The sequence below is a fragment of the Eretmochelys imbricata genome, chromosome 1, assembly GCF_965152235.1.
Source record: "Eretmochelys imbricata isolate rEreImb1 chromosome 1, rEreImb1.hap1, whole genome shotgun sequence".
Lineage (NCBI taxonomy): Eukaryota > Metazoa > Chordata > Testudines > Cheloniidae > Eretmochelys > Eretmochelys imbricata.
In genome coordinates this window covers 199,928,002-199,955,652 of record NC_135572.1, presented here as the reverse complement: position 1 = coordinate 199,955,652, position 27,651 = coordinate 199,928,002, and the positions used below count along the sequence as shown (strand labels likewise).

Below are 27,651 nucleotides of genomic sequence, written 5' to 3'. Positions count from 1 at the left end.
TGACTGTTTGATCAACTTGGCATTGAGGACAGAAATGTCTGAGAGCAGTGTCTCTGAACGGCAATTACACTTTACATTCCGTACTTAATCTTTTCAGATCCCATTGTTGCTGCACCAGAAGCAAGCACTTGCATGGCTACTCTGGAGGGAGAGTCAGAGACCCTGTGGAGGAATTCTGGGTAAGTAACATAATAATGCAATGTATCTATTTGGGGTGCATTTTTCTGGCAAGAACATGCCTTGTAATTAATTCTCCACCATGGTGGCAGTGGTGAAAGCGTATTTTAGTCAGGATCCATTTCCTGGAGAATCCTGGTTTCCTTGTCTCCCATCCAGATATGGGTCAGCAGCCCATAGCAAATCATAGCTTACAGTAGTAAGTTCTTCAAGATCAACAAATATCATACTATGTTACTTGGGAGTTTGAGATGGTTCAGCATAGATTTGAGCTATGCAGACTCATTCCATGCCATAATCTTGACTTTCCCTCTTCTTTTTCTTCCAGCAGATGATATGGGCCTGGGGAAGACTCTAACAATGATTGCACTCATTCTGGCCCAGAAAAGGCTAGAGAAGGGGAAAGGAAAGGAGAAGAAATTGGAAATGTGGCTGTCGAAACACGGTATAGAACAATTATACTGCAAAACAGTGCTGGTACTTCAAGTGTCTGGGCTCTCTAAAAGATTGCACTGTGTTTGGGCAACATGCGTTGTGGTACCTAGATGGTCCAAGTCTGACCCACAGTGTGCTACAAAGTGGCTGCCCTACACTTGGCTCTGGAGGTGCAGCCTGCAGAAAGTGTATTCTGGGATCATAGTGCTCCACTCAATCAGGATAGAGATGTGAATGCTGGGATTTGTAGTCTGTCTCCGTTTAGCCAGGATTAAGGCAGATGCATACTGCTCCGTTATGTGCAAGTAATATACAGTCTTGCCCTTGGATATGTATGCAGCTCCTTCTGAAGTCAGTGAGTTGCACGTGAATATCAGAAGGCTACATTTTCCCCTTATGTTTGCCCCTGGGATTTCTGCAAGCTGTTAAATGTGCCCCTTAGTTGGGTGGAGTTTAGTAACTGTGTGTGTGGCCATAGTCTGCCCATCTGCCTGCCTGCCCAGTATGTAGGAACTACAGGTCTTTTTTTAAATCTTTGTTGGATGTTATGCTATTTGGTTGGTCAAAGTCCTAGCAAGATTGCTAAGGATGTGTCTGTGAGAAATCCAAACACTGCTATAGAACTCACCTATTACCATTTACCCTTGGAGATATTCTTGGGATCCAAATGACTATTAGTTTGTGGGGGGTTTTGTGTGTAATTCCCCGCCCCTCCTTGAATCTCAGTAAGGAGGATTCTGCCAGCACTATGTGGTACAGAGAACTAAAAACACCATTCCATCTCTGAGGGTGAGGGAAAGAATTCCCTATGGCAGGGGTGGGCAAACTATGGCCCACGGGCCAAATCTGGCCCCTCAGGGCTTTGGATGCGGCCCGCGGATTTGCCACCCGTGTGGTTCTGTGGGCCCCGTGCCGCTCCGGGAAGCGGCTGGCACCGCATCCCTGTGCAGCTCTTGCCTGTGGGTTCCTTCCCCGAAGCTCCTATTGGCTGGGAATGGGGAACCGCAGCCAATGAAAGCTTTGGGGGAGGTACCCACAGGTGCGCGGAGCCCTCTGTGCCCCCTCCCCCAGGGGGCCGCAGGGACATGGTGCTGGCCACTTCCTGGAGTGGTGTGAAGCCGGGGCCACCTGCCCTGGCCTCAGTGCGGGCCGCTGCTACTCCGGAGCTGCTCCAGGAAAGCGGTGCCGGGCTGGAGCCCACGCCCCCTGCAGCACCCCATACCCTCCCTGCACCCTAATCCCCTGCCCTGAGCCTCCTCCTGCACCCCTCCCTGCACTCCAACCCCCTGCCCTGAGCCCCCTGCTGCACCTCTCCTATACTCCTCCGTGCACCCCTCCTGTGCCCCAGCCCCTTTCCCTGAGCTCCTTCCTGCACACCGCACTCCCCCTGCCCCAGCCCTACATTCATGGCCCTGCAAGCAATTTCCCCACCCCGATGTGGCTCTTGGGCCAAAACGTTTGCCCACCTCTGCCCTATGGGTGTTTAATCTATACTTAGTTTTGAAGCATAGAAGCTAGGTAATGTTATGCATATCTTGTACTAAAGCAAGTGGAGATTGCATATGTCCTCCTATAGTCTGGGGAAAAAAAAAAAAAAACCCCAACCCTGCAGACTTTTCAAGTTCTGATTGCACTGGTGTATCCTGTATGCACACATGCACAGAACTGACTTGTATACAGAAACGTTCGTTATTAATTTATTTTCTCAGAATGATGGCTCCATCCTTATTTAATTTGTTATGAGTTTGTTTTTTTTATTCCTCCCAAAAATGTTACCAGGATTTTCTGTGTGTCTTAAGCAATCAGTATTTCTTTTTCCTAAAACAAAACTTAAATATTTGCATAGATGATTTTCATGAGATGTCACATTCTGGCTTTTTTTCCTAGACTTTCAGCATGCTAAAACAGAAATAATTAAGTGTGATAATAAGGCACTTTAGTCTTTCAGTGCTTCATATTGAAATCCTTATTTATTATTCTAGTAAGGCTTCATGCATGAAATTTTTGTTAATGCAAAATAGCAACAAAAGTATGTCAAGTACATGAAAAATAAGCTGAGCTTTAAAATATTTTTGTTTGTGTGTAGTGTTTTTAATATTATACAGATTTTTCTCCAAAATGTACAACTGCAGGAATACACTGAAGAACTGAAACACTTAAAAAAGACACATCTACTTTGCAGAACCATGTGAATGGGAAAAGTGGGCCTGCTCCTCTAAATAGATGGAAGGTTTGGAAAGTCAAGGCAGCTGGTTGGGAAATCCCATGCTAATTGTACTCAAATGAGAAGATTCTGAAATCTCTTCCTTTTCTTGTCTTTCTATTTAAGATTCCTCTGTCGTCCTCTCCCGAGGTACTTTAATCATCTGTCCAGCATCTCTGATCCACCACTGGAAAAAGGAGGTTGAGAGACATGTAAGCAGTGGCAAACTGAGGGTCTGTCTGTACCATGGACCCAACCGGAACAAGCAAGTAGAGGCGTAAGTGCAAAGCCATAGCAATTCTGTGCAGGAGAAGCAAAGCGCTAAGCAGGAGGCTCACTGGCTGAACTGTCTTGGGGAGAAGCTCCCAGCAGTAGAACTGTAGGAGGCATAGGGAGTCAGGATTGATTGAAGCACTGGCTCTTACAGAATAGCATCCTACATGTTCATCCTTGAGTGTTGGTTTTGCTGCCTTGCAGAAGGGGTTCCTGATGGGTCTCATTGCTGACAAGCATGTCTCTTCTTTTTGTACAGCCTCTCTGAATATGACATTGTTGTCACCACCTACCATCTTCTCTCCAAAGAAATTCCCACGAAGAAGGAAGAGGGAGAGGTCCCTGCTGAGGAACATGATGTGGGGGTGAGATACATGCAGTTGACAAGGGGGCTGCTTTATACAGAGAGACTTAAAAATCATACTAGATTGACCTATTATTGTTACAAGAAACACCTAAGATATTGAACATGGAAAAATATTACTTTTTCAATCCCCCGTTGCTGTGAGAGACTTATACAAACAGGAGAAACTGACTGGAGGCAATCAAGTTGTCAAGTGCACAAAGTAAACAGAAAAAGTAGAGTATCTATCCTAAGCTTTGTTACAATAATCATGTTACTTTTAATAGTAGTAACTAACCAGGGCTTGGACTCCAGCCCAAGCCCAAATGTCTGTCCACATTGCAGTTTTATAGACCTGCACCCTGAGGCCCGCAAGCCCGAGTCAGCTGACATGGACCAGCCATGTGTGTGTTCTTGCAGTGTAGATATACACTAAAGTCAAAACTACTTTCAATTGGCTGTATGGTACAGACGAAGTACACTTCAATTCCCTAGGTGCACTTTGTATATGATATTAACTTTTATGCTTTACATCTGTATGCACAAGAGACCCAAATATGTCTCCCGCAGCCATTGGATCTATGTATTTCCACACACTTGTAAATGTAAAATCTCCCCTCATGGATTAATGAGATGGGATTTATCTTTTGGGATGCATTACATTTATCCTTTTGTCATAACCTGGCAAAATTCTGCTTGTCCAGAATGAATATGTTTTTGGGCAGGATATTAAAATATGCATTTTTTTCATTATCATCCATAATCATGGTAAAGGACAGCCAAGGACACTTTGATCTGGGGCTAGTAGACTTTCTTGACAGTTTTGCAGAGCTACTTGACTGAAATAAGCAGTGCATGTTATAAAGGGGTGGAGAGAGAACCGCAATAGAAGTGGTGACTGCTAAGACCTCTGCTCACATTTGTGGGGACTTCCACCAGGGAAAGACTTCCTGCCAAAAAAACCCTATCGATTTGTGGCTTTCCAGGATGTGGGGTGTTTTCCCCCCCAGCCTGATATAGAATTATAAATTCAAGCCTGCTTTCTCCTCCAGGATACACCATGTCCCTGCTCTCCTCTGCTCCGAGTAGCCTGGGCTCGGATTATACTGGATGAGGCCCACAATATCAAAAACCCCAAAGTTCAGACCTCTATAGCTGTGTGCAAACTGAGAGCCAGTGCCAGATGGGCTGTCACCGGGACGCCTATACAGAACAACCTGCTGGATATGTACTCACTGCTCAGGTAAGCTGACCACGTGGGAAACAATATAACCCTGGTAACCATAGCTTTGTCTATGGGCATCGTCCAGTCATCTTAAACCAAAGATCCTGGTGTAGAGTAACTTTGCTAGTGGTGGGGATTCCCAATCCGGTTATTCTTTAGTAATTCAATACCCCCAAGCAACTTATGGTAGTGCAGATTTCTCAGGTGACTGGATTTTGGCTAGGCTAGTAGTTTTACCTCAGTTCTTTGTATGGCATTAGATTCTACACCTGCAGATAAGGTGGTCCACAGCCTAGTTGCTCTGTATCCTGGGCCATTGACCTATTGCTTATAGTTTTGCTTCCATAAGCAAGGGGGTTAAGTTAGTTATTAATCTATTGTATGTTCTTACAGGAGAATTGAACTGACCATGGCATTGACCTTAATGAACAGCTGTGTTCACTCAAAAGTCATTGTTTCTCTCCTGTGGCATTGCTAGGGCTTCATTAAAATGAGGGAGCGTGTGCTTATTACAGTAGTTTCCACCAAATTAGTTACGAATTTAGATGGCTCTGCAAAAAGTGGCTCTAGTTGGGTCGTAAGTGGGTTGAACACTTGTTACTTTTGAAAACAATCAAAAATATCTGGTTTAATCCCTGAGTTTAGCTTCAAGCTGGCTGATTGGAGGGGAACGTTTGCACAAACTTGAGATGAACAGATTGTTTGTTTGTTTTTTAGCGAGATGGGAGTTTGAAGCATTAAATGTGATGCCTTTTGGCAAATTCTTATGCTATTTTTCTTTTTGCCATCTTAAAAATAAATGAATAAAAAATGAGGTGTTCAGAGGTATACTAACTAAGAGGAGGTGATCCCTGCTGAACCAACAGCACTGCCCCCTATCACCATTGGGAGCAAGATTTCTCTGATCATCAGGCAGTTTGTGTTTTAGTGTACAAAGATGTGTCAGTGCTAAGTCTGAATATAGATTCTGTTACTGTTGTGGGCTTTTGTTTGAGGGAATTTGATGTAAACAGAACACAAGGCTGTTTTGGAAGGGAAGCAATCCAATTCTCTTCTGATCTTCTTGAGACTAACCAAAGAACTTCACTTAAACTGGCATTCATTGTCTTTTCTCTCCTCTCCTGGTAGGTTTCTGCGTTGCTCTCCCTTTGATGAATTCAAGCTATGGAAGAATCAGGTAGATAACAATACAAAGAAAGGGGGAGAGAGATTGAGTATCTTAACCAGGAGTCTCTTATTGCGGAGAACCAAGGACCAGTTGGACTCGACTGGCAAGCCCCTGGTAATGACCTCTCTCCTCTTCTGGGTGTGGGAAAGGGATCTGTGCCCTCCATGTAGCAATCAGATGGTAGTTTTTCATATACAGGCTTGTCACTCTGCGACTGGTTTTTCCCTTTGTTCTGCAGTTTAGGATGCAAGACCAGACCCTGTCATTCACCAGCAAGGAGGCTTGGCTTCCTCTTCCTTTATATATTGTTGTTTTCCTAATGAAGTTAGGAAATTTAAAATATTCTACAGAGCAGAGAGTCAGTGAACTGAATTCTTACATCCAACAAATGGCCAGGTCAGAATGGTGAGCCTGGATACTCTGAGAAGAGAAATAATCAGGTATCAAATTTATCTTATTCAGGCTAGCCGTTCCTACTACTGGGATTTTAACAGCAATGAAATACCAAAGATGGCCTTCCATGGCTACTTACAATTTAAGATAGCAAGTGGTTTCCTCTAAGGGATTATTTGGGGTATCTCAGCATACAGAACTTTTTTTTTTTTAAATAAATATATATATTTTATAAAAGGCTACATCTAGAAAGGTTGTGCAGCTAGCTTGTAGTACCTAACTGTGAACGGTGTACCAAGTAGCTGCTTTCTCAACTCCAGAAATTAGTCATGCCCTAGTAAGCATGTAGCAATTGAGGCTTAGTTGTTTGTTTTGCCTTTTAGTACTGACTGATATAAACAGAGCATTTGACTTCCTTTAAACCTGAGTGCTAACCAAGCAGAGCTTAACAGCTCTCTAAACACCCAGTTTATACCATGATTGCTTTAGGATGATTAGGTTTAGCACAGAAAGAAGGGTGCCATTTCCTGAGATCTGTGCTACACTATGTTAACTCTTGGACTAAAAGCTGGGTCAAAATGCAGTAGCACGTTGTTGTTGGTCAGTGACTGGCAGGTGTGATCCTCTTTGGAACTGTAGAGCAGAGGAGAAACCCAGTAGTGAGTCTCAATATTCAAAGAGGAATATAAGGCATCTGATTTCTTTCCATGCAATATATTAGCAAATTAAATGTTTTATAGCTCAGTGTTGCCAACTCTAGTGATTTTTGAGGTTTTGTGATTTTTAGTGTTTTTCCTAAAGCCCCAGCTCCTGGGATCATGATATTGTATGAGAGTCTCAGCTTTAATTTAAAATAAGTAAGTTTCTGGCCCTCATGATTGCAGAGAAAAGCATGAAAATGTGAAGCAAGTATAGCCTAAGGGATGGAAAGACAGAAGGCTAATAAAAAGAACCCAACATTACTTTTTTATTTTGGTGGGGCTGGACTCAGTTTTTGAATGTTTGGGGTTGGCAATTGTGAGTTCATCCTTAACCTTGCTATTTCTTATGTTAAGAATGCCAGGGAACTTGGCATCTGGAGGGATGAACTACAAGCTGGGGGGAGGGGTTTTCAGCAATGGCATTGGGGCTGGAGTTGGGTGGGATTGTTGCCTGAGGTGAGAAATGTTCAGTAATCTCTCTGGCATCTGCTTCCAGAACGATCACCTCACCTCAAATGAGGCTTGTTCACTCTTAGCTGTTGAACCTGCAGGGAAGGTGGCTGGGGATGCATGTATGTGGGCTGTAGGGTTGCCTATCCAATAGGATTTTTAAGTTTCAGTGGACATAGTAGATATTCCTTCTGTGTATATATTCTCTAACTCTGCCCAAACTATCTCTCTCCTTATCAGCCTCGCTTGTTAGCTACTGTGGCTGTGATGAGGAACCTGAGGGTGTTACTGTACCTGCAGATGCAGAGCCAACAGGGAGTGCTCTACATGGCTTAGTATCTTTAATTTGAGTGAAGGATTTTTGTATTTTTTTTTTTTTTTTTAAAGATTCAAATCAGATGAGAAACCTCATCCCATCCTTATCACATCCTACCCATTTAGGACCTGACGTGCTTGACCCATTTTAAAATATAGCGCCATCCTGTTAGGCCTGGTGATCCATGGCTTCTGCCACACGTTGGCTCATGGCTGCCATCTTGTGGTTATTCCTTGACTCTTGAACGTTGTGGGGAGGACCACAGGAAACCCTGCTCTGTAGAAGGCCACAGGGGCTTCAGCGTTCTATCCAAAGCAGTGTGAAAGATTTCCTCCCAAGGAGCTGAGCATGTTGCCTGCACAGCATTCCTGGGCCATCTGGCCTGGGGAACGACAAGCTGTTCGATCTCTGAGACAGCAGAGTCTTGCATAAGTTGTTCGGTGATGTTGGATTCAATGAAGCTGAAGGAATCAGCAGTGATCGTGGGGCTTTCTGAAATCTCTACACAGTAAATGGCTGACTCTGTTTGTGTTTTCTCTCTAGGTATCTCTGCCTGAGCGACGCACTCAGTTGCATCGGTTAAAACTCTCAGAAGATGAGCAGTCTGTGTACAATGTGCTCTTTGCAAGATCAAGGTATGAGTGTCTGAGAAGGAGGGAGGATGGTGACTTCCCATCCTTTCCAATTCTTATTTTCATCTTACAGTGAAATCTTATTAAGCTAGGAGTTGACTATCTGGGCAAATTCTGCTTTCCAAATAATTTCTGGCTGTGTATATGCTAGACACTTTTTGGAAATCTCCTACCTTTGCACTCCCATCATTGCAGCTCCACCATTGTTGTAACAGTGGGATCACTAGTATAAACAGATCATTGGTGTTTTTACCACCATGTTAAACACTGCTAGGAGCAGCTCGCAGTGATACAGTGGTTAAAAACTCCTATGACTGCCTGTGCCCTGTACTACCACCCTGAATGTTAGTGTAAAATGGCGAGAGATTTCTGTGACCTTACCCAGGGTACAGGACTGTTAGACAATTGTGTCCCCTCAGTTCTCCAGCCTGGGGTGCCTTTTACACTGCTTTGCTGTGAGAGCAGCCACTCCTGGCCAGCTCTCACACAGCCTCTAGCATGTAAACTATTCCCAGCTGAGTTATATGAGTGCTCTTAGCCAGCCACTCCTGAACTATATTGCAGAGTGACACCAGCAAATTCCCAGTCCCAGACTTGTCCCCAGACATGTGTCTTGTACTGCCCTGCTCTTTCCTTCTGGACAATACAAGCTCATCTAAAGTTCATAATTTCATTAATAGAAAATAATATGCAAATACCATATCTCAAATGGAGTTTCCCAAACACTTCAATCCAAACACACGGGTTTAGATAAAACAATAAAAAAAAAAAGTTTATTAACTACAGAAAGATAGATTTTAAGTGATTACGAGTAATGGGGCATGTAAGTCATAATTGGATACAAAGAAATAAAAGGTTAAATGCAAGCTAATACCTAACTTAACAAGCTAAGTGAATTTACAGCAAAAAGGTTTCTCTTACAACATGCCGACAGCAATCTGGCTAGATACCTCCAGCCAGGACCCCTCCCGCAATTCAGTTATGCTTTTGTCTTTCAAACATGGTTGCCGTGAGAAGAGATGAAGGGAGAGAGGTGATTTGGGGCTTCTGTTGTTCATTTTTATAACTTTTCCTCGTTTTTAAATTGTTTCTATGGGAAACCCCAGCTGTTCCATTGCCAAGAGGTAAATTTCTCACTCGCACCGTTCTTCCTGCCAAAGAATGGCCGCTTAATCAGGTGATAGTCCATTTGATTATCTTGACACCTGGGGCTAAGGTGCTGGCTACCCTTTTGTCTCTGGGGAACTAGTTTGAAGCTATTTCCCTAAACTTGGAACATGTCTCAGTAAAGTCATACAGTAAAATATTATAACTTTACATACAATATTTCTACACATATTTTACAAGAACAGTAATGTTCAGCAGATTATGAGCTTTCAAATGGTACCTCACAGGGCATACTTTGTCCAAGATTTATCATAGTTTTGTAAAAGTGGTGAACATCAGGGTACAGACTGTTACAATTTCCCAGAAGAATATGATGTAGACAAGCCTTTTGGACTTCCACAACTCTGCAGGTAACATCCTAGTCTTCTTCAGACTCTCTCTCCCAGACCCTTACTAGTGATCTGGATATCCTCCATAGTCCCACCTATTTTGGAGGACTTCTACCTTGTGACACCTCCACAAGCCTTCAAAGGGTCTGTGTCTCAAGAAGGCTAATTTTTCTCTGCCCATACATAGTCTTTATGCTCATCAAATAGTTGAAGACTATGCTCTAGCTCCCCGGGCTTGTGGTTTACCCAAGCTATAAATACCCAGATTTTTAAATCTTTATTCCAGACAGTCTCTCCGACCCCCGATACTCTTTGTTGCCTTGGATGCAGTATTCATATGCTGTTGCACCAAAGAACTATATATACAAGGGCGTTTCTCCTCCTTGCATCGTGACATGCTTCTGTGTACACAACCCAAAATTGCATTGGCACAAACCAGTTTCTAACTTGCTGCCCACTATTGCCCCTACGTCTCTTTCAGCATCACCACATTCCAGGTTTTTCCCTCCAGTTGGGTATTTTTCTCCAGATGCTTTTACTCTTATTTTGCACAAAACATTATCCATTAGGCCTTGCATTCCTAGGAAAATGAGGTTATTTGGGTATTTTTTGATGGTGAGAATTCTTCCTCCCATGCTCTCTAAAGTAGATCTCCATTCCAGCCTTACCTGTTTGTCTGAAACAGGGGATTCCCTTGAAGGTGAATCACAACAACATTAACTAGAGACATGCTAACTTGCTTGCTGGTGAAGCTCATCTTGTTTCTCCTTCCTCACTCCAGTTCTTAGATCAGAGGTCCCCAAACTGCAGGGCACCGCCCCCACGGGGGTGCAGAAGAACGTTCAGGGGTGCGGCTGGGGCCTGGGCCAGCCTCCATGGGGCGGGGAGGGAGTGCCCTCTGACCCTGGCTGCCGGCCGAGGCTCTGCTTCTGGTCCCGACTCCACCGAGCTGTGGCCCCAGCCTCATGCCCTTACCCCTGTTTGCATTCTCCCCTCCTGGAGCTGTGGCCCTGCACCCAGCCCCAGCTCAGGAGAGGGGGTGGTGGACACAGGTAAGGGGGCACAAGGTGAAAAGTTTGGGGACCACTGGCTTAGATTGTAAACTGTTTGTGGGACACAGGTTGTGTCCAAATATTTATCTCTAATTTCTCCCTCGCATAACCCTGCTGTCTCTTTCATTTTTGCCAGGTCAACACTACAGTCCTATTTAAAGAGACAAGAAGAGCAGACGAGTCATTGCAGAGAGTACTCTGGTGCTAACCCGTTTGATAAAGGTTAGAATAGAGGCTGCAGAAATGTTCTGTGGGGAGTGGTTTTTTAAATTATTAGGAAATTCTCCCTTAAAATTAAGAGGGAGTGCAGAGCAGAGAGTGAGAGCTACGACTCCTGAGTTCTCAGCACCTTGGGGCTCTTCTTTGGAAAACAGCTTGACTGCTGCCCTTGTGAAGATTGTTGCTGTAGAATATGCAGGGGGAAGGTTTGGTGTGTGTCTGCGAAGCCTTTTTCTGGCAGTGCTGTTGCCAGGCTCACCTTTAAGGTATAGGGCTCTGTACGCTGCGTATCTGTTTGCTCTGGGTAGGAAAGGAGGCGTGGTGCAAGTTACAAAGTACTGGTATGGCAGGTGGTGTTTTGAGCAATGTATTGTAGTGGTTAGAACAGGGGACTGATTCAGGACTCCCAAGTCCTGTTCACACTATGTGGTGTTGGGCAAGTCACTTAACATATTTGGGCCTCAGTTTCCCCCTCTCTGAAATGGATATAATATCTGATCAATGAGGGTATTGAGGATTAATGAAAGGTTTAACAGAAGTACAAAGTGTTAGCATAAGTTATTTAATCTCTTGCTTCTTGATGTCTTGTGTAGGAACATACCAAGCCCAGCAAAACACAAGTTTCTGCTAAACTGCTGTTGTTTTTCATTTTCTCTTGTTGAAATATGACTGGCTGGTAGAGCTGCTGTTCTGATATGCCTCTGAATGTTTTCTGTGTTTTTCTTCCTTCCTAATAGTAGTACAAGAATTTGGAGCCACTCGAAAGGATTCCCAAAGTGACTCTCATGTCTCAAGTACTGTCCATGTCTTGTCCATGCTGTTGAGACTCCGCCAGTGTTGCTGCCATCTTTCCTTACTAAAAGTGGTAACTATGCTGTCTTGTACTGTGATTAATGTGGTGTATAGAATGAATCATTTCAGAAGCACTTGATTAGAGCAGAGAGCAACTTTGGCTATAATTCCTCTAATTCCTTGAATGGAACTTCCAAAGAACTCACAGGTACTAGAGGATGTTTATGTTGGTAACTCATTTGGGAGCATTCTTCCCTCTGAGGTCAGTCCAGTTCCCCATCATGGTTGGCTAGGGGAAACCAGCATTTCTACATTAATTAATGCTCCTTTCTTGTTTGATGACTTACACAATTACAGAGGATTACAATGCAGACACTTACTATAACCTTGCAATATGGCATAGAGATGTTATAAATAAGATGAATACAAGCAGCATCCTATGAGCATTTTGTAATTCTAAACATATTCTTATAAATCTAATACCTATTTTAAGAATACTAACACACAGGTGAGCCAGACTTGTTTCCAGCTATGCATTTATCAGTGTTCAGTGAAGTGTAGGGGCCTTGCCATGAGCTGGCACCTGGTCTGCTAGTATCACAACAAACTTATAAAGTAAAGGAGAAGTGTGCTTTTTTTTTTTTTTTTTTTTTTTTTTTTTTTGAACCAAACCAGTTTTTGCAGAATTTTTGAAAGAAACCAGCAACAACCTAATAGGAAACTTTTCCTGATGTTCAGCCCATACTTTTCCTTAAAATTTCTCTTATTTAAGATTACAGGCCCCTTGGTAAATTCTTCTCCATTCTTGCTGTTTACTTTGGCAAATATTTGTTGACTGTTGTTGTTGTCCTCTCTTCTCTCCTAGTCTTAGCCAGTTTAGTTGGCTGCTAAATTTTTTCCTTAAACTAATAATTTTATTTTCCTTCTCTGAATCCACCTGCGTTCGTCTCTTTCTTGTATTGAGGTCCGAACACTGCACTGTAGAAGCAGTCTTAGCAGAATCATATTAAGAGTCATATTGCCCAATCCATGACATGATCTTTTATTTGCTGTCCCCTACTACTCCCTTGGTTACGTACTGAAGCGTCATGCTTGTGAACGCCACAATCCTTGAACTGGTCGGGGCATGTGGGCCATCTGGTCCTGGCATGTATGCTAAATGAATTGGGGGCATTGTTTTAGAAATTCCTGGTACTAAAAAATTAATGGGTCTGCAGTAGGCTGCATTAAAGAGCTGGTTAAGCACTGAACATCGCGGATGTGGCCTCCACAACTGAGCATCTTACCAAGAGGCCAAGCGCTGCACCTGACTTGTGTAATATGGAGCGGATTGCAACATCTTTTGTGTTAGGCCATAATTTCTTGTGGTTCTCACCTTTCAGATTTAAGCTAAAAGTGGCCGGCACAGGTTACATGGTAAAGCTCTGTAGGCCACACTTACGAGTTCCATTCCCAGGTCCAACACCAACCCCCTTGAACATTGGACAAGTTTTCTCTTCTACCTCAGTTTCCCCATCTGTAAAATGGAGCTAAAGCTTACCCATCTTATAGGGCGGCTTCAGGTGTGAAGCACTAGAGACTGTGCTTCACCACCCTCTAAACTATGTATTTCAACGGTAATGTGGAGATTGAGCATGGCTTTATCTCCTGATTATAAGAAGTGGCTCCATCTTGTGGGTGTACAGCCCAGGGAGGAGGCAAGCTCAAGAAGTTCTGCTAATAGCACGCAGATGATGCCTTCTGGTTACTATCTGCTGGTGTGCATGTGGCTCTCATTCCTTACTATATCTGCTTATTTATTCTTTTGCAGGCCCTGGATCAAGCTAACTTGAATAGTGAAGGCCTTTCTCTTTCCCTGGAAGAACACCTCGGTGCTTTGACTTTGTCTGAACTCCAAAGTCCCGACTCAAAATCTACCGTCTATCTCAATGGCAAGGCTTTCAGCATGGATCTCTTTGAAATCACCAGAGAAAGCACTAAAGTATGCTGTCTGTGGTTCTGTCGCCTCTCTTGGGAGGCCTAGATTTCAGCATTTTCATATATTTGTTTTAAGTGAATTTTGGTAGCATGATATGTTTACAGTTGCCTAGATGAGTGGGTCAGCAGTTTGGGCATGGGTAGGTGAATGTACAGATGAACCTATTTCAGGGAGATTCCAACCTGTCAAACTGCACAGGAGGCCTTAAAGGAAGAGTACCTGCAACAAAACCACCAGGACACACAGGATCTACCATGGTGGTGGACTCTCAGTGCCCATCTCGAACATTAGACCCTTGAGACAGTACAGAACTTCTTGGTAGAGGAAGGGAGGTGGCAGCAAAGAGGTCTCTAAAACCTTTAGATAACGGGTGGGAGAAGGGGAGCAATACTAGCCTGGGTCCACACGGGAAGCTTGATTCCTACAAAACATGTTTGTAACTCTTGATTTCTTATGATGGTTTCTATGTCTTGTGGTCTTATTACTGTTACTGGATAAGACTTATCTAAAAAGTCACAGTAGCTACAGTAAAAAGTTACAGAAACAAATTACAACTTACATGCTTTTACGGAGTTAAATTACCCTTTTGCAACATCCTAGAGTGAACGCTTACATTTTTTCACTCCATGTAACTTACCTCAGGGGTTCTCAACCAGGGGTATGCATACCCATAGGGGTACACAGAGGTCTTCCAGGGAGTACATCAACTCATCTAGGTATTTGCCTAGTTTTACAACAGGCTGCATAAAAAGCACTAGCAAAGTCAGTACAAACTAAAATTTCATGCAGACCATGACTTGTTTATACTGGTCTATACACCATACACTGAAATGTCAGTACAATATTTACATTCCAATTGATTTTATTTTATAATTACATGGTAAAAATGAGAAAGTCAGCAATTTTTCAGTAATAGTGAGCTGTGACACTTGTATTTTTATGTCTGATTTTGTAAGTAGTTTTAAGTGAGGTGAAACTTGGGGTACACAAGATAAATCAGACTCCTGAAAGAGTTTCAGTAGTCTGGAAAGGTTGAGAGCCATTGCCTTAGCTAAACCAAATGTCTGTGGATTACTAACTCTCTTTAAAATAGCGTAAGTTTATACATGAAGGCAAAATCAGATTTACAAAGCATCAGTTAACATCCCATGTAGCTACCTCAGGCAGATAAGTGGGAGACCTCACTTAAGTCTGGATTCAGCCTTTTCTGTGTATATCCAGTGGTAAAGTGCAGGCCGCCTTCTGGCTCCACAGCAAGTCGACTAACTTCTTTTCCTGCAGCTATCGCATCTCTTGGCTGAACTGAAGACCATCCAAAGTCACTCGAAATCCCAGAAGAGGTAAGTGTGGTAATGCCTCTCTTTCTGGGGTGCATTTTTGTGGGCAGGAGGAAGAATGGGTAAGATGATCAGATACAAAAACCCCTCGGAAAGTGAAATGTGGACAGTATCACAACATTTCAAACTGTTGGCTGTGTGTGAAAGCACGCAGAAAGCTTTTGAGGAGAGGAGACTTTGAACGTCGTTGGGGAACTAGATGGATGTGAATTCAGGGTTAAAGCATGTGGAGAGTCTTTGAGGTAATGTGAAAACCAGGTGGGCAATATTCTCCTGGGTATAATAGAATTATTTTGGTCATACCAAAGAATCTGGGAGAAGATACTTATAAAATTAAAACATCATGGGATGGGGTAAATCTGTGCTTAAAGTCAGAATTTCCCAAACTTTTGAAAGCTGAGCCCCACTTCAGGAAAATGAAAACAATCCCACCCTACTTCAGCCTCGCTGTGTTGCTGAACTGCTACAAATCTTAATGTGTAAGTCTTTCATGGCCCTCCAGCCAGTCCTTCACACCTCCCAGGGAGACATGTATCTCACTGTGGAAAATGGTGATTTAGGACGTGAGGCAAGGAGGTCTGGTGTGTGGGAGGACGCAAGACTGACACGGGGCAGGGCAGAATCTCTTTCAAATAAGCAATCTGATTCTCTCATGAGAGAGACCTCAGGGGGGGAGGAGCTCCCTGATCTATAACTTGTGGGAGATAATTTTCTTTATTACATAAGTGCCAAAGAGTGAGTATGGGTGGGAGAAGGGAAGATTGATTCAGTTTAATCCATAAGTGATGCATGTAGGTGTTCAGATCCCACAGTGCTGCGTGCCTCCTAAGAACCTGGTTAGAATAGAATGTAGGAGCAATTATAACAGGTCTTCAGAAATATATATTCATATGGTGAGATTAGCACCTGTGCTTCTGAATACCCGACTGGTGCTCCGAAGAGCTGATATAAATCTCTAAATGCAGGATTTGGGCATCCTATTAAACGGGTCACATACTTGAAAATACTGGAGAAACTCTTTGCAAGGGACTGTTCCAGAACCGTTAATGTTTGGTGCAGGCTGGGGGGAAATCTCCAGACTATTCTGTGTCAGAATAGTCTTGTGGAAGGACTTCTGACTGCAGTGAGAAACAGCTTGCTTAGTCTTTCTGCCTCAGAATAAACACACTGTGCTCAAATGGCCATTTGCTGGAGGTGAGGTTGCCATTCAGTCACCCCTTGCTCTTTGGTCAGGTTGTTAGTAAAGAGGAAGAGTCACTACCTGCTCTATCTGGAAACTGGTGTCTGATATTTTTTTTTTTTTTTTTTTTTGACAATTTGTGTGCACAAAGCACACTCAGATGTATGAGGAAGAAATCGATTTATCTATGCCCAAGTGCTTGCTTGACTTCCAGGCACAACTGCCAGAATTGCACATGCAAATCAAGTGTCTGCTAGGTCTGATAATACAGTTCTGGATTTCTAGAATGCACAGCGTCCGTCACTGCTCAGATACCTCATCTCCATCTTGAATGTAAACCACTTATAGGATAAATTTCCAGACAAGATCAGATGAATCCAGAGTGTGATTGTCTTGTAGGGAACACTGCAAAGCTGCCTTCAAAAAAGCCTTTCCAGTATAAGAATGACATGCAACAAGCACCTTTCTACCATTAAATCCCCCCCCTCCAAACAAACAAATCAAATCAAATCCAAAAACCTGACCTACCCCAAAAAGGAAAGAGAGCCAGATTCCATGACGTCCCTCAAGGGACTTTGCTGTTGATTTTGGTGGGAAGCACTCCCATACTATGGTGAGGGGCAGCAGTGTTAAACCCTAAGATAGAGAAGATAAACCGATTTAATTCACTCTTAATGTGTCGGGGGCAAGACACGACCATAGTAGGGTTGTTACAATATCTGATGCTTGTTTTGGACTCTCTCTTCTCTCTCTCCAGCGTCATTGTGTCTCAGTGGACGAGCATGTTGAAGATTGTGGCCGTGCACCTTGACTGTCAAGGGCTGAAGTATGCTACGGTAGATGGCTCTGTCAATCCTAAACAAAGGATGGATTTGGTGGAAGAGTTCAATAACAATCCCAAAGGGCCTCGGGTATGAATTGGGATCAGGAAAGCTGTGTTCAATGCAGCTATTAATAGCTGGGGTAGTTACTTTTCTTTGATTGGATTTGTGGCCAGATTCTATATCCGGCATCAAGATGTGTGTTCCTGGTGGGAGGGTGGAGCTGTAAAGGCCAGATGTCAGTAAATGGGAGCAGTTCTGGCATAGACACTATTTGGTGTTACGCTTGCTTTAATCTTCTGTAGTAAGAATGCCTGGCTCTCAGGCCAGTTAAAGGCTTGCAGGTACCCAATCGTACCAAAGCCTCTGTTAACATTAAGCTGTATCTGCAAGATTGAGGGTGTGGGGGGTAGGCAATTCAGATCAGGCAGAAACTGTCCCTATCTTACCCCACTGCAGATTGATGACATAAAGATTTATTGGGTCATACTCCTCCCATGACATGGGAGCCATTGTAGGATTGTTTCCTACAGCCTCTTCTCCAGCACATGTGGTACTTCATGCAAAACCTCAGTTGTTCAGTGACCTACCGCTGATTTCCGGAAAGGAGAGGGATGTTAGGCTCACTTACAAACAGAGCCAAATGAACACTACAGTATTTATTAGACTTCACATGCCAACCCAAGTCTAAGGACAAGAATGCTAAGTCGGTGGGGGTGGGGGAGAATTCACACTTCACCTCTGTCTAAAATTGAGTGACCCAATTGAGACATTTGTAACTGGCTCATTCAGATTGGGCCAACAGATAGAAAAATTGTATCCAATGCCATGGCAGTTTGGAGATGAAGATTTCCGTCTCATCTATGACAGCTTCTGAAATTCGGTCTGCTGGGTAGTCTGAGTGCAGGTGGAACATTTCTCTGTGCACGTGTTTTTTTTTTTTTTTCCTAAATGTTTTGTGGAGGTTTCTGCAATTCGTACTGGACTGGCTGTTCCCTCTAGAGTTAATCCATGTTTGGAAGGGGCAAACACCACAGAGAATCTGATGACATTTTAACTAATCTAAGGCCATGTCTGCACTACAGCCCTTACAGCAGCACAGCTGCTGTAAGTTCTCCTGTGTAGCCGCTCTCTGCCAATTGGAGAGAGCTCTCCTGCCAGCATAATTAAATCACCTCCAACAAGCAGCATTAGCTATGTCAGCAGGAGAGCGTCTCTCGCTGACATAGCACTGTCCCCACCGGCACTTTTGTCAGTGAAATGTATGTCAGTCAGGGGAATGTTTTTTCACACCCCTAATTGACAAAAGTTTTACCCACAAAAGTGCTAGTGGAGACAGCCTTACTCAGTGGAGGTTTGGGAGAGCCACAGGCTGATATCTGCAAAATGGATCTTTGCTCCTTGCAGTTCGTAACCTCAAACTAAGAGGCACTGGGTCCCCTGCTGGTGGAGATGTTAAAACAGTGCAGGATACCAGCTTCCCTCAAACAAGCAGTAGTTAGGTCCCCTGATCTAGCAGTCATCTCTTGATATCTACCATCTGTTGACTGTTAGTGTCTTCAGTGAGATGAGTCAGAGGAGGTATTGATCCATTTCCTAGTGCACAGGAGATCCACATTGCCAAAATTCACAAAATGGATGGTAACTGAACTTCCTTCACACTTAGAGGTCATCCCTCCCAGTCAGGAGAAATATAGTGATGCATGGGGGAAGCCTGCCCTACTGTTCTCCAGGCTGTACAATCTTCAAGATAGGTTCAGTCTCCAGGGTTGTCAATCCAATTTCTGCTGCACTAAACACACACAGACAAAGCAGTTGGTATAATCTTTGTCTTGAACCAAAATCTAGATTAAATGGGGCATTAACTTGTTTGTGAATGGACCCCTTAAAGCAGACAGATTATTTTACCTTTATATTTGCACTGGTGCCACCCCTATTGGAACACTGTGTCCAGTTCTGTTGCCCACAGTACCAGAAGGAAGTTGATAAGTTGGAGAGGGTTCAGAGAAGATCCACAAAATTATTGAAGGATTAGAAAACATGTCTCTTAGTGATAGACTCAAAGAGCTCAATCTATTTAATTTAGTTGAACAAAAAAAAAGGTTAAGGGGTGACTTGATTATATTTTATAAGTATCTACATACGGAACAAATATTTAATAATGGACCCTTCAATCTATCAGAGAAAGGTATGACAGGATCCAATGGCTGGAAGTTGAAGCTAGACAAATTCAGACTGGAAATAAGGTGTAAATTTTGAACAGTGGGAGTAATTTATCATTGGAACAATTTACCAAGGGTTGTGGTGGATTCTCCATCACTGACCATTTTTTAAATCAAGATTGGATGTTTTTCTAAAAGATCTGCTCTAGGAATTATTTTGGGGACGTTCAGTGGCCGGTGTTATACTGCAGGAGATAATCACAATGTTCCCTTCTGGCTTTGGAATAGATGAATCTATGAAAGTAACCTGTCTTTCTGTCTTATTGTTCTTTGTTGAAGGTGATGTTGATCTCGCTCCTGGCTGGAGGCGTTGGCCTTAACTTAACTGGAGGAAACCACCTCTTCCTTCTTGACATGCACTGGTAAAGTGAGATGGAAACTTTGAGGGTAGACTGGCTCTTTACTTCAGCATGGGTAACTTGAGTGCTTACTTGAGAGAAGGATGTATCTGGTTGAATGGCAGAACACATGTTCCTACTTTTCCATCCCTGAAATTACTTGCCTGTCAAGGCAAAATGTTTTTAAAATGAAACTTTCAAGAATAGTTCAACTCATGGCCAGTCTGACACCCACTGCTGTGAAAAATGGCAGCAAAGCTCCACTTGGTAGCTAAAACAAACTATTAAAATGGATAAGAACAATACAGAGGATAAATGCTTAGTCTTTACCATGGAAACGATTAGAGAGGTGCCTATCCCAGAAGTAATCTGTTCTGAAAATAAAAATATCTGAGGCTGGGGGGCTTGTTTTGGAACAAATGGATGTGTGATAGATTTAGACAGCAGCCAGTCACCATGACTGGAGAGCATACCTCCAAGAGCTCTGTAGGAATGTGAGAATGGAGTGTTGGAGCTACTAATGAAAATATGCAATCTTTCATATAAATCAGCTGCTTATATCGCAGGTCTGTAGGGGAGCAGTCATTCTAAACTGTTAGTAGAATTATGGTTTGTATTATGATAGTGCCCAAAGGCCCCAGTCATAAATCAGGGCTCCATTGTGTTAGGTGCTTTATAAATACAAGAGAGATGATCTTTGCCTAAGACTAGAGAAGACTTTTAAGGAACTTTGAAGAGATCTAACAAAGTGAAGTGAATGGTAACTCAATGGTAGATGAAAATTTAATTTTGACAAGTGCGAGGTGACATGCATTGGTACAATAATTTGAACAACTCAGTCTTGTTGCAGGGTTCCAAAGTTGCTAACTGCTTGGGGGGAAAAGAACTAAGCTTGCCACAGTGACATCTAATGAAAGTGTGCAGCCAAATGTTAGAATGTATAAGGAGTAGAATGCAGAGCAACCCTAGGAATGTTAAAATTCTATTATGGAAGTCAGTGGTTCACCTTCCTCTGGAAGACTGTTCAGTTCTGGCCATCCCATCTCTTAAAAAAAAAAAAAAAAAAAAAAATGGGGGCGGGGGGGAATAGAGAAGAAATAGATGGGTTTCAGAGATAATTTACAGACTATGACGATGACCGTCTTGTAGATACCTAGAGATAAAAAGATTAGCAGCATAGAGAAAATCCTGTGTGGCGAGAGACTGGAAGGATTTGCACTCTTCAGTTTAGAGGGAAGAATGAGAGTGGATGCAGTAGAGAGAATCAATACAAAGAATGGTATAGAGAAGGTAAATCTGCCTGTCCCATCTTACCGTCTCTCATACTATCTCTCACAAGAACAAAGGAGCAGTCAATGCAATTGAAAGACATTATATTTAAAAAAAAAAAAAAAAAAAAAAAACTCTTAATCTTCAGGATATAAGCCAACTACTAAGCAATAGGGGTAAGGAAGACCTTTCTGTTATGGGCAGCTTATACTTTAACTGTCCACTAGAGTTGGTCAAACAGAGGGATATATGTTTTTCATTGAAATATTATTGAAAAAATTGTCCCTTTTTTATATTAAAAATCAAGATTTATGAATTTATAACCAGCCTTATTATTTATTATGCAGTTTCTTGCACCTTCCTTTGAAGCACTTGGTACTGGCCATGGTCCGACAGAAAAACGAGACTAGATGGACCACTGGTCTGGTTTTTTCTGGTCTAGCAATTCCTGTGTGTAATGCAAGCAGCAGTGGGGAAGGTGGTAGACCTTCAGCAGGGGCGCAGGGAGAATCTGATTTGCAGTGCATTGTCTGGTATTCAGAACAGTAAGGGAGCTTGGGAGGAGGTCAGGTTTCTTGTACAGAGGGAATAAGCAGCATGCTGGGGCGAGGGACACATTAGCTGAGGATAGGGACGTTCTTCATTGTTTCTAAGATGAACAAGCCACTAGACTGTCTGAGCAGTTTTCTTACCTTGCAGGAATCCTGCACTTGAAGACCAGGCGTGTGACCGCATATATCGAGTGGGGCAGAAGAATAACGTGGTGATACACAGGTCAGGGTCAGCTGTTTTAAACTCCCGAGTTAGCAGTGCACATGACAGGCAACAGCCTTGCAAAGTCTTGGCTTCCATGAGGGGTGAGATGGGTTTGCTCTGACGTTTGTTTCTGAACTTCAGGGCTGTGCACAGGATAGATATGCAAAAAGAAAAGGAGTACTTGTGGAATCTTAGAGACTAACCAATTTATTTGAGTATAAGCTTTCGTGAGCTACAGCTCACTTCATCGGATATGCCGTGTCATATGATTGTTTCTGGAATTTGCCTCCTGATTGCTGATCTGAAATTGTTTTTCAACAAGTCAAAGCCCAAGCCTGCTCTTCTCCTTTAATAGCTTGATGAATGCCTTGAGTCTCTCCACTGCTGAGTGCAATTCAGCCACCAGCCCATTTGCTTTCATCAAGACATTCATTATAAGGACAAACAAATATAGTTCCATGTGTTTAATATGGTCTTCAAACTCTTGATTCCATATGTGGCCCTCTATTTTTGGAAACCCTTAATATCAATAAGAACAATGATTCAAGGAGGGATTGGTCAGGGACTCAGATTTCTTTCCTTATAATTAAAAATTTAAGTTTCAAATTACAAACCTATAAACGTTTAGTAGGATAAATGGTGGTGGCTGCAGTGTGAGTCTGACATTGTTGGATGACAGGTGCTATAAAAATGATTTGCTCCCCTTTTCTTGAAAACTAGGCGAGTCACTGGAAGTTGAAAGGGGGTGGAAGCCTGAAATGCTGATGTTTCCAGAAATTAGGACAATGTCGTGCTTTGTGTTTTTAGGTTTGTCTGTGAGGAGACAGTGGAAGAAAAGATTTCACAGCTCCAAACCAAGAAGAAAGATCTGGCTCAACAAGTGCTGTCGGGCACAGGAGACTCCATCACCAAACTCACCCTGGCTGACCTCAAAATTCTCTTTGGCATCTAACTGCCTCTTACAGCAAAGAGCTTAAACACAATCCAGTGCCTGGAGGAAATCAGGGAGTTCTCATCAAAGGGCCTGTATTTAAAGTAGCTCGTTCTTATGGGAGCAATAACTAGAATTGTTATAAAAACTGCTCCAGGAGGAGAAACTACGGGATTTTTTGAATTGTTTTGCATTCAAGTTAGAAGCACTACACAGTAAAAGACTAATAAAACTATACATAAATTGTTTTAATACTTCTGAGTCAAACTGATTCTCTGTAACTACAGTAACTCCTCACCTAAAGTTGTCCCGGTTAACGAACGTTGCTGATTAATTAGAGAACATGCTCGTTTAAAGTTGCGCAACGCTCCCTTATAATGTCGTTTGGCAGCCGCCTGCTTTGCCCATTGCAGTTAGCTGGTGGGGGCTTGGAACCAGGTTGGGCTGGCAGTCCCCCTATCAGCTCCCCGCTTCCCTAAGTTCCCTGGGTGGCAGTTGCCCAGCAGGCTATCAATTGCCGGCAGTTCATCTGTCCCTCCCCCCACTGCCATGTGCTGCTTCTGCCTTGGAGCTGCTCCCCGGAGCATCCTGCTTGCTGTGGGTGGGGGTGGGGAATGTCAGGATGTTCCCCTCCCCCCTGCACCCCGCTTACCCCATCTTCCATAGAGTGGGGGGCGGGGCTCAGGACAGAGGGAGCTTCCTGGCAGCAGCAGCTATCTCAGCTTACTGATCTACTTAACAAGGCAGTGTACTTAAAGGGGCAATGCGCAACACACACACAGAGAGAGAGAGAGTCTGCCTGCCTGCCTGCCATGCTGTCTTCCCTCCCTCTATTTGTGCTGCCTTGTAGAGTGTGAGGCTACTTTAACAACAGTGAGTTAACCCTTGCGGGCTCAGCCAAGTGCTAGTTCATCATTTAGCAGTAAGGCATTCCCTGGGAAATATCCCACCCTCTGACTTCACCACCTCAACCAAGCTTCACAAACATCATCGCTGTGTACCAGTATTAAATTGTTTGTTTAAAGCTTATACTGTGTGTGTGTATGTATGTATGTATAGTCTTTTGTCTGGTGAAAAAAATTTCCCTGGAACCTAACCCCACACCCCCATTTACATTAATTCTTAGGGGGAAATTGGATTCGCTTAACATCATTTCGCTTAAAGTTGCATTTTTCAGGAACATAACTACAATGTTAAGCAAGGAATTACTGTATAGAGCAATGTTTAAACCCCCCGCTTCCCCACAAAAATAGGACTAAAGAAGATTTTCTTTTTTCCCTTATTTGAATGAGAGAGAACTTGAGAGCAAATGGGACAGAAGAAGAGGGGAGCAAAAAGGAAAAGAGTGTGAGGTAGGAAAGAGCAAGAGGGTGGAGAAGAAGATGGGATGAATGGGAAGGAAGGAAATATGTTGTTTTTCAGAGAAAAATACCAAAAGGGAAAATGATAGAAATGGGTAGAATGGATCAAAAATGGAAGGGGAGGAGGGGAATGAAGCAATAGAAGAAATCTTTTAAAAAGACAATTTTTAGCTTAACAAATGTTATTTATATTCCTTTGTACTTCTCAAGCAACTGTTTCATATCTAAGTGAGAGGTAGCTTCTCCTCCCTGCTAAAACACAATACGTGTAAGTTGCAGGTGGCAGGAATTTTACCCCTTCCTTGGGTTTCAGTTACACTCGAAAAAGAAATCAAAATGAAATGCAAACTCCAGACCAGGCCTTCTCCCCAGGCTTGGATTCTTGCAGGGTTCTTCCCAGAGGACTGATCAAGCTACATCCCCTAGCTTCTTCCCACTTTATAGTAGATGCAGTAATAAGCTACTTGCAATAAAGTATGTTTGCTGTTTGTTTTCTACTAGGATGTCATCTGCTAAAGAATAGGGTTTTCAGGCAAACACTCCCAGCTTGTTATACTTGTTCTTCTCCCACTCCCAAAGCCATGCACACAGCATACACTTTGATTTCCTCTCCACAGCACATTTCTTTTGGGATTCAACTTCCAAGGACTCCTGCAGCCATCACCGCCACTTCTCGACAGGTGCCCTTACAGCCTGAAGAATTCAGGAGATTTTTGTCTCCACTTTTACCAGAGACATAGTTTATTTCTCATACCATGTAATAAGGGTGTGATGCTCAGGAGTGCTGCTATGAAACTGGGATTTCATTTCCTGTTCACACTCATCTCATATGGATGGGTCAAAGTGCTAAAAGATGAATACCATGTCACATGAGAGTAGGCAATATCTATTGTCTCTCATGATCTCTGTTAGAAACTGTGTCATTTCTGGAGTGTGTAGGTTGGCTTTGGCTCAAGTCCTTCTCTAGACCCTTAGATTTCTAGAGGATCAGCCTGTAGAATCCTCAGAACCTATGAGGTACTAGGAAAGACTACCTCCACACCTGTTCCCCTATGAGATTTGCAAAAAATTGCAGTGCTATTCCATCCCACCCCACCCCAGAGCTGGGGGCAGGGGAAGGATAGGTCAGTGGTTTGAGCATTGGCTTGCTAAACCCAGGGTTGTGAGTTCAATCCTTGAGTGGGCCATTTACAGATCTGGGGCAAAAATTGGGGATTGGTCCTGCTCTGAGCAGGGGATTGGACTAGATGACCTCCTGAGGTCCCTTCTAACCCTGATATTCTATGAGGGGGGCAAATGCTGGTCAGTTTTCACACACATTGAATGTGTGCCCATAGCTCCATTGATAGGGGAAGACCTCTGACCTGTCTGTAGAATGGCTGAGGAGTCACTGTAGGTTTAGAAATGGGCAAATGGCTTATGTGACCCCTCCTTGTATAAAGATCCTAAATCCCCTACAAGAGGCACAGCACATCTCTTGTTTGACTTTTCCAGAGTCTTCAGGAAAAATTTTTCTATTTTTCAAATTACACATGCTCTCTAGCAAAATGGGGAAATAGGGATTAAAATCACAGAAACTTGGAAAGTCCGATTCTATTCCTGCCAATATAGGGTCACAATGGTGTATTCTCCAGGGTGAACTAAAAATGTCCCATCAGGGAGGTTCCATCCCTTTCCCTGGAGAGGGTATTAACTAGTCTAATTGGCCTCACCTTTTAAAGGGACATTTCTGGATGTACGCACTAAGCATTCTTTTGTTACACTGTATCCTGTTCGGATTATTGGTTACCTTAACTGGGCTATTCTAAACACAGTGTGTGACGGCCCAGGGTGTACCTTGCTGGAAGCCTTGCAGGGCCTGAGCAGATCCTGCCACATCCCTCCTCTTTGAGGCCCCCTGCTGGAAGCCTTGCAGTCCTGCCATACCCCTCCTCAGAAAAAGGAGCAGTGAAGGTGGGTCCTCCAGGCTTGCCTAGAAAGGCTGCATGGAAGCAGGGTCAGGTAAAAGGAGCTGCAGGGCCTGAGCAGATCAGTTCCTGGCAGGGACCAGAAGAGTGAGAAAGGTGCTCCTTGCTGGAGCTCCAGGGAGAACCAGAAGATGGGTCCTGGTGACACTGGCATTCTGTGAGGAAGAACTTTAGCCCTGAAGTAAGGGTGAAGAGGAAGGGGCTATGTGGGAAGTGGCTCAGGGAATGCAGAAGCAGCGATGGAGTTAAAGGAAGCAGCACAGGCTAATATTTGTAGGGTCCCTGGGTGGGGACCCAGAATACTGGGCAGGCTCAGGTCCCTCCACCAGCCACTGGCAGGGTGGGCTAAGCGCCAAGAAGGGAATAAGACTTGTTTAGAGGCCCAAATGAAGGCAGGACTTAAAGAATCTCTAGGGAGAAAGCCCTGGGGGCAGTGCTCTATACCAGGACAGATACAGACTTAAAGCTAGCCCCAAAGGGGCTGAGGCTTGAGCCTAGAGACTGGACTAAAAACAGTAACAAGGGCACAGGGACAGACCCTTTTGGGCCTTTTACACCTTCATGTGTCTTGTTTATCCTATGTGTGACTTAGGTAGGTCTTCAGTGGCTCAAGCCTCTAGCTGACAAGGTTAGCAACTGGCAGGGGGAGTCGTGAACAGAAAGAGAGTGCAGGTTCACACCCAACTAACAGAAGGCACCCAAGAGAGGTGAGTGCACTGCATCACACAGAGTAAGAACGATATAACTGCAGAATAATCCTAGGTTTCAGAATAGCAGCTGTGTTAGTCTGTATTCGCAAAAAGAAAAGGAGTACTTGTGGCGCCTTAGAGACTAACCAATTTATTTGAGCATAAGCTTTTGTGAGCTATAGCTCACTTCATCGGATGCATTCAGTGGAAAATACAGTGGGGAGATTTATATACATAGAGAACATGAAACAATGGGTGTTACCATACACACTGTAACCAGAGTGATCACTTAAGATGAAAAGGAGTACTTGTGGCACCTTAGAGACTAACCAATTTATTTGAGCATAAGCTTTTGTGAGCTACAGCTCACTTCAAAGCTCATGCTCAAATAAATTGGTTAGTCTCTAAGGTGCCACAAGTACTCCTTTTCTTTTTGAGTATAATTCTAGTTATTTGTATCATAGTGTATCTTTTCCTATTAGACATGTCAGGTCCTCACCTTCTCTTTGATAGAGGGCTTTGGCAAGTGTTTGGAAGAACAGAATGTGATGCTACATTAGGTGACAAAAGCCTTCAGGTGCAGTCAGAGCTATGGTTGATATCTGTAGTTATCTTTTCCAAGATGCGAAAGTCCTCCAGGCACAAGAGACTTGAGAATGTGATGTTTTTAAACTGAAATATAAAGAAATAAGCAAGCAAAAGAAGCAACCTTTGAATATCATTAAAGGAGCAGTAAAGAGTAAATAATGTTTGATGGGACTTGGCAATAAAGCTCAAATATTAACTTTTTAAATTATTTTCTCAGTAATGGTCATAATAAAACAGGTTTTTGTGTTAGAGGCACAAAGGGTAGGAGCAAGATATTTATTTTCTAAAACTGTCACTAACACAAATGTCAGTCCATGTATAGGAGCCCTGGTGTTATCT

General features: G+C 43.3%; 1 protein-coding gene across 2 annotated transcripts in view; it reads left to right on the top strand.

Moving 5' to 3' along the window:
* Positions 1–22,959, top strand: part of TTF2 (transcription termination factor 2) — a 34,886-nt gene extending 11,927 nt beyond the window's left edge. The window contains exons 9-23 of one of the 2 annotated variants that reach the window (XM_077821777.1): positions 98–179; positions 506–622; positions 2,942–3,092; positions 3,348–3,453; positions 4,484–4,674; positions 5,785–5,938; positions 8,228–8,319; positions 11,001–11,086; positions 11,821–11,948; positions 13,686–13,856; positions 15,135–15,193; positions 17,128–17,206; positions 19,693–19,775; positions 21,720–21,794; positions 22,584–22,959. In XM_077821777.1, coding sequence (XP_077677903.1) covers positions 98–179; positions 506–622; positions 2,942–3,092; positions 3,348–3,453; positions 4,484–4,674; positions 5,785–5,938; positions 8,228–8,319; positions 11,001–11,086; positions 11,821–11,948; positions 13,686–13,856; positions 15,135–15,193; positions 17,128–17,206; positions 19,693–19,775; positions 21,720–21,794; positions 22,584–22,728 — 1,719 coding nt within the window. In that variant the 3' untranslated portion in view covers positions 22,729–22,959. Of the gene's footprint in view, positions 1–97; positions 180–505; positions 623–2,941; positions 3,093–3,347; positions 3,454–4,483; positions 4,675–5,784; positions 5,939–8,227; positions 8,320–11,000; positions 11,087–11,820; positions 11,949–13,685; positions 13,857–15,134; positions 15,194–17,127; positions 17,282–19,692; positions 19,776–21,719; positions 21,795–22,583 lie in introns of both variants that reach the window. The other variant, XM_077821769.1, reaches the window with a different exon arrangement.
* The last annotated feature ends 4,692 nt before the right edge of the window (positions 22,960–27,651 follow it).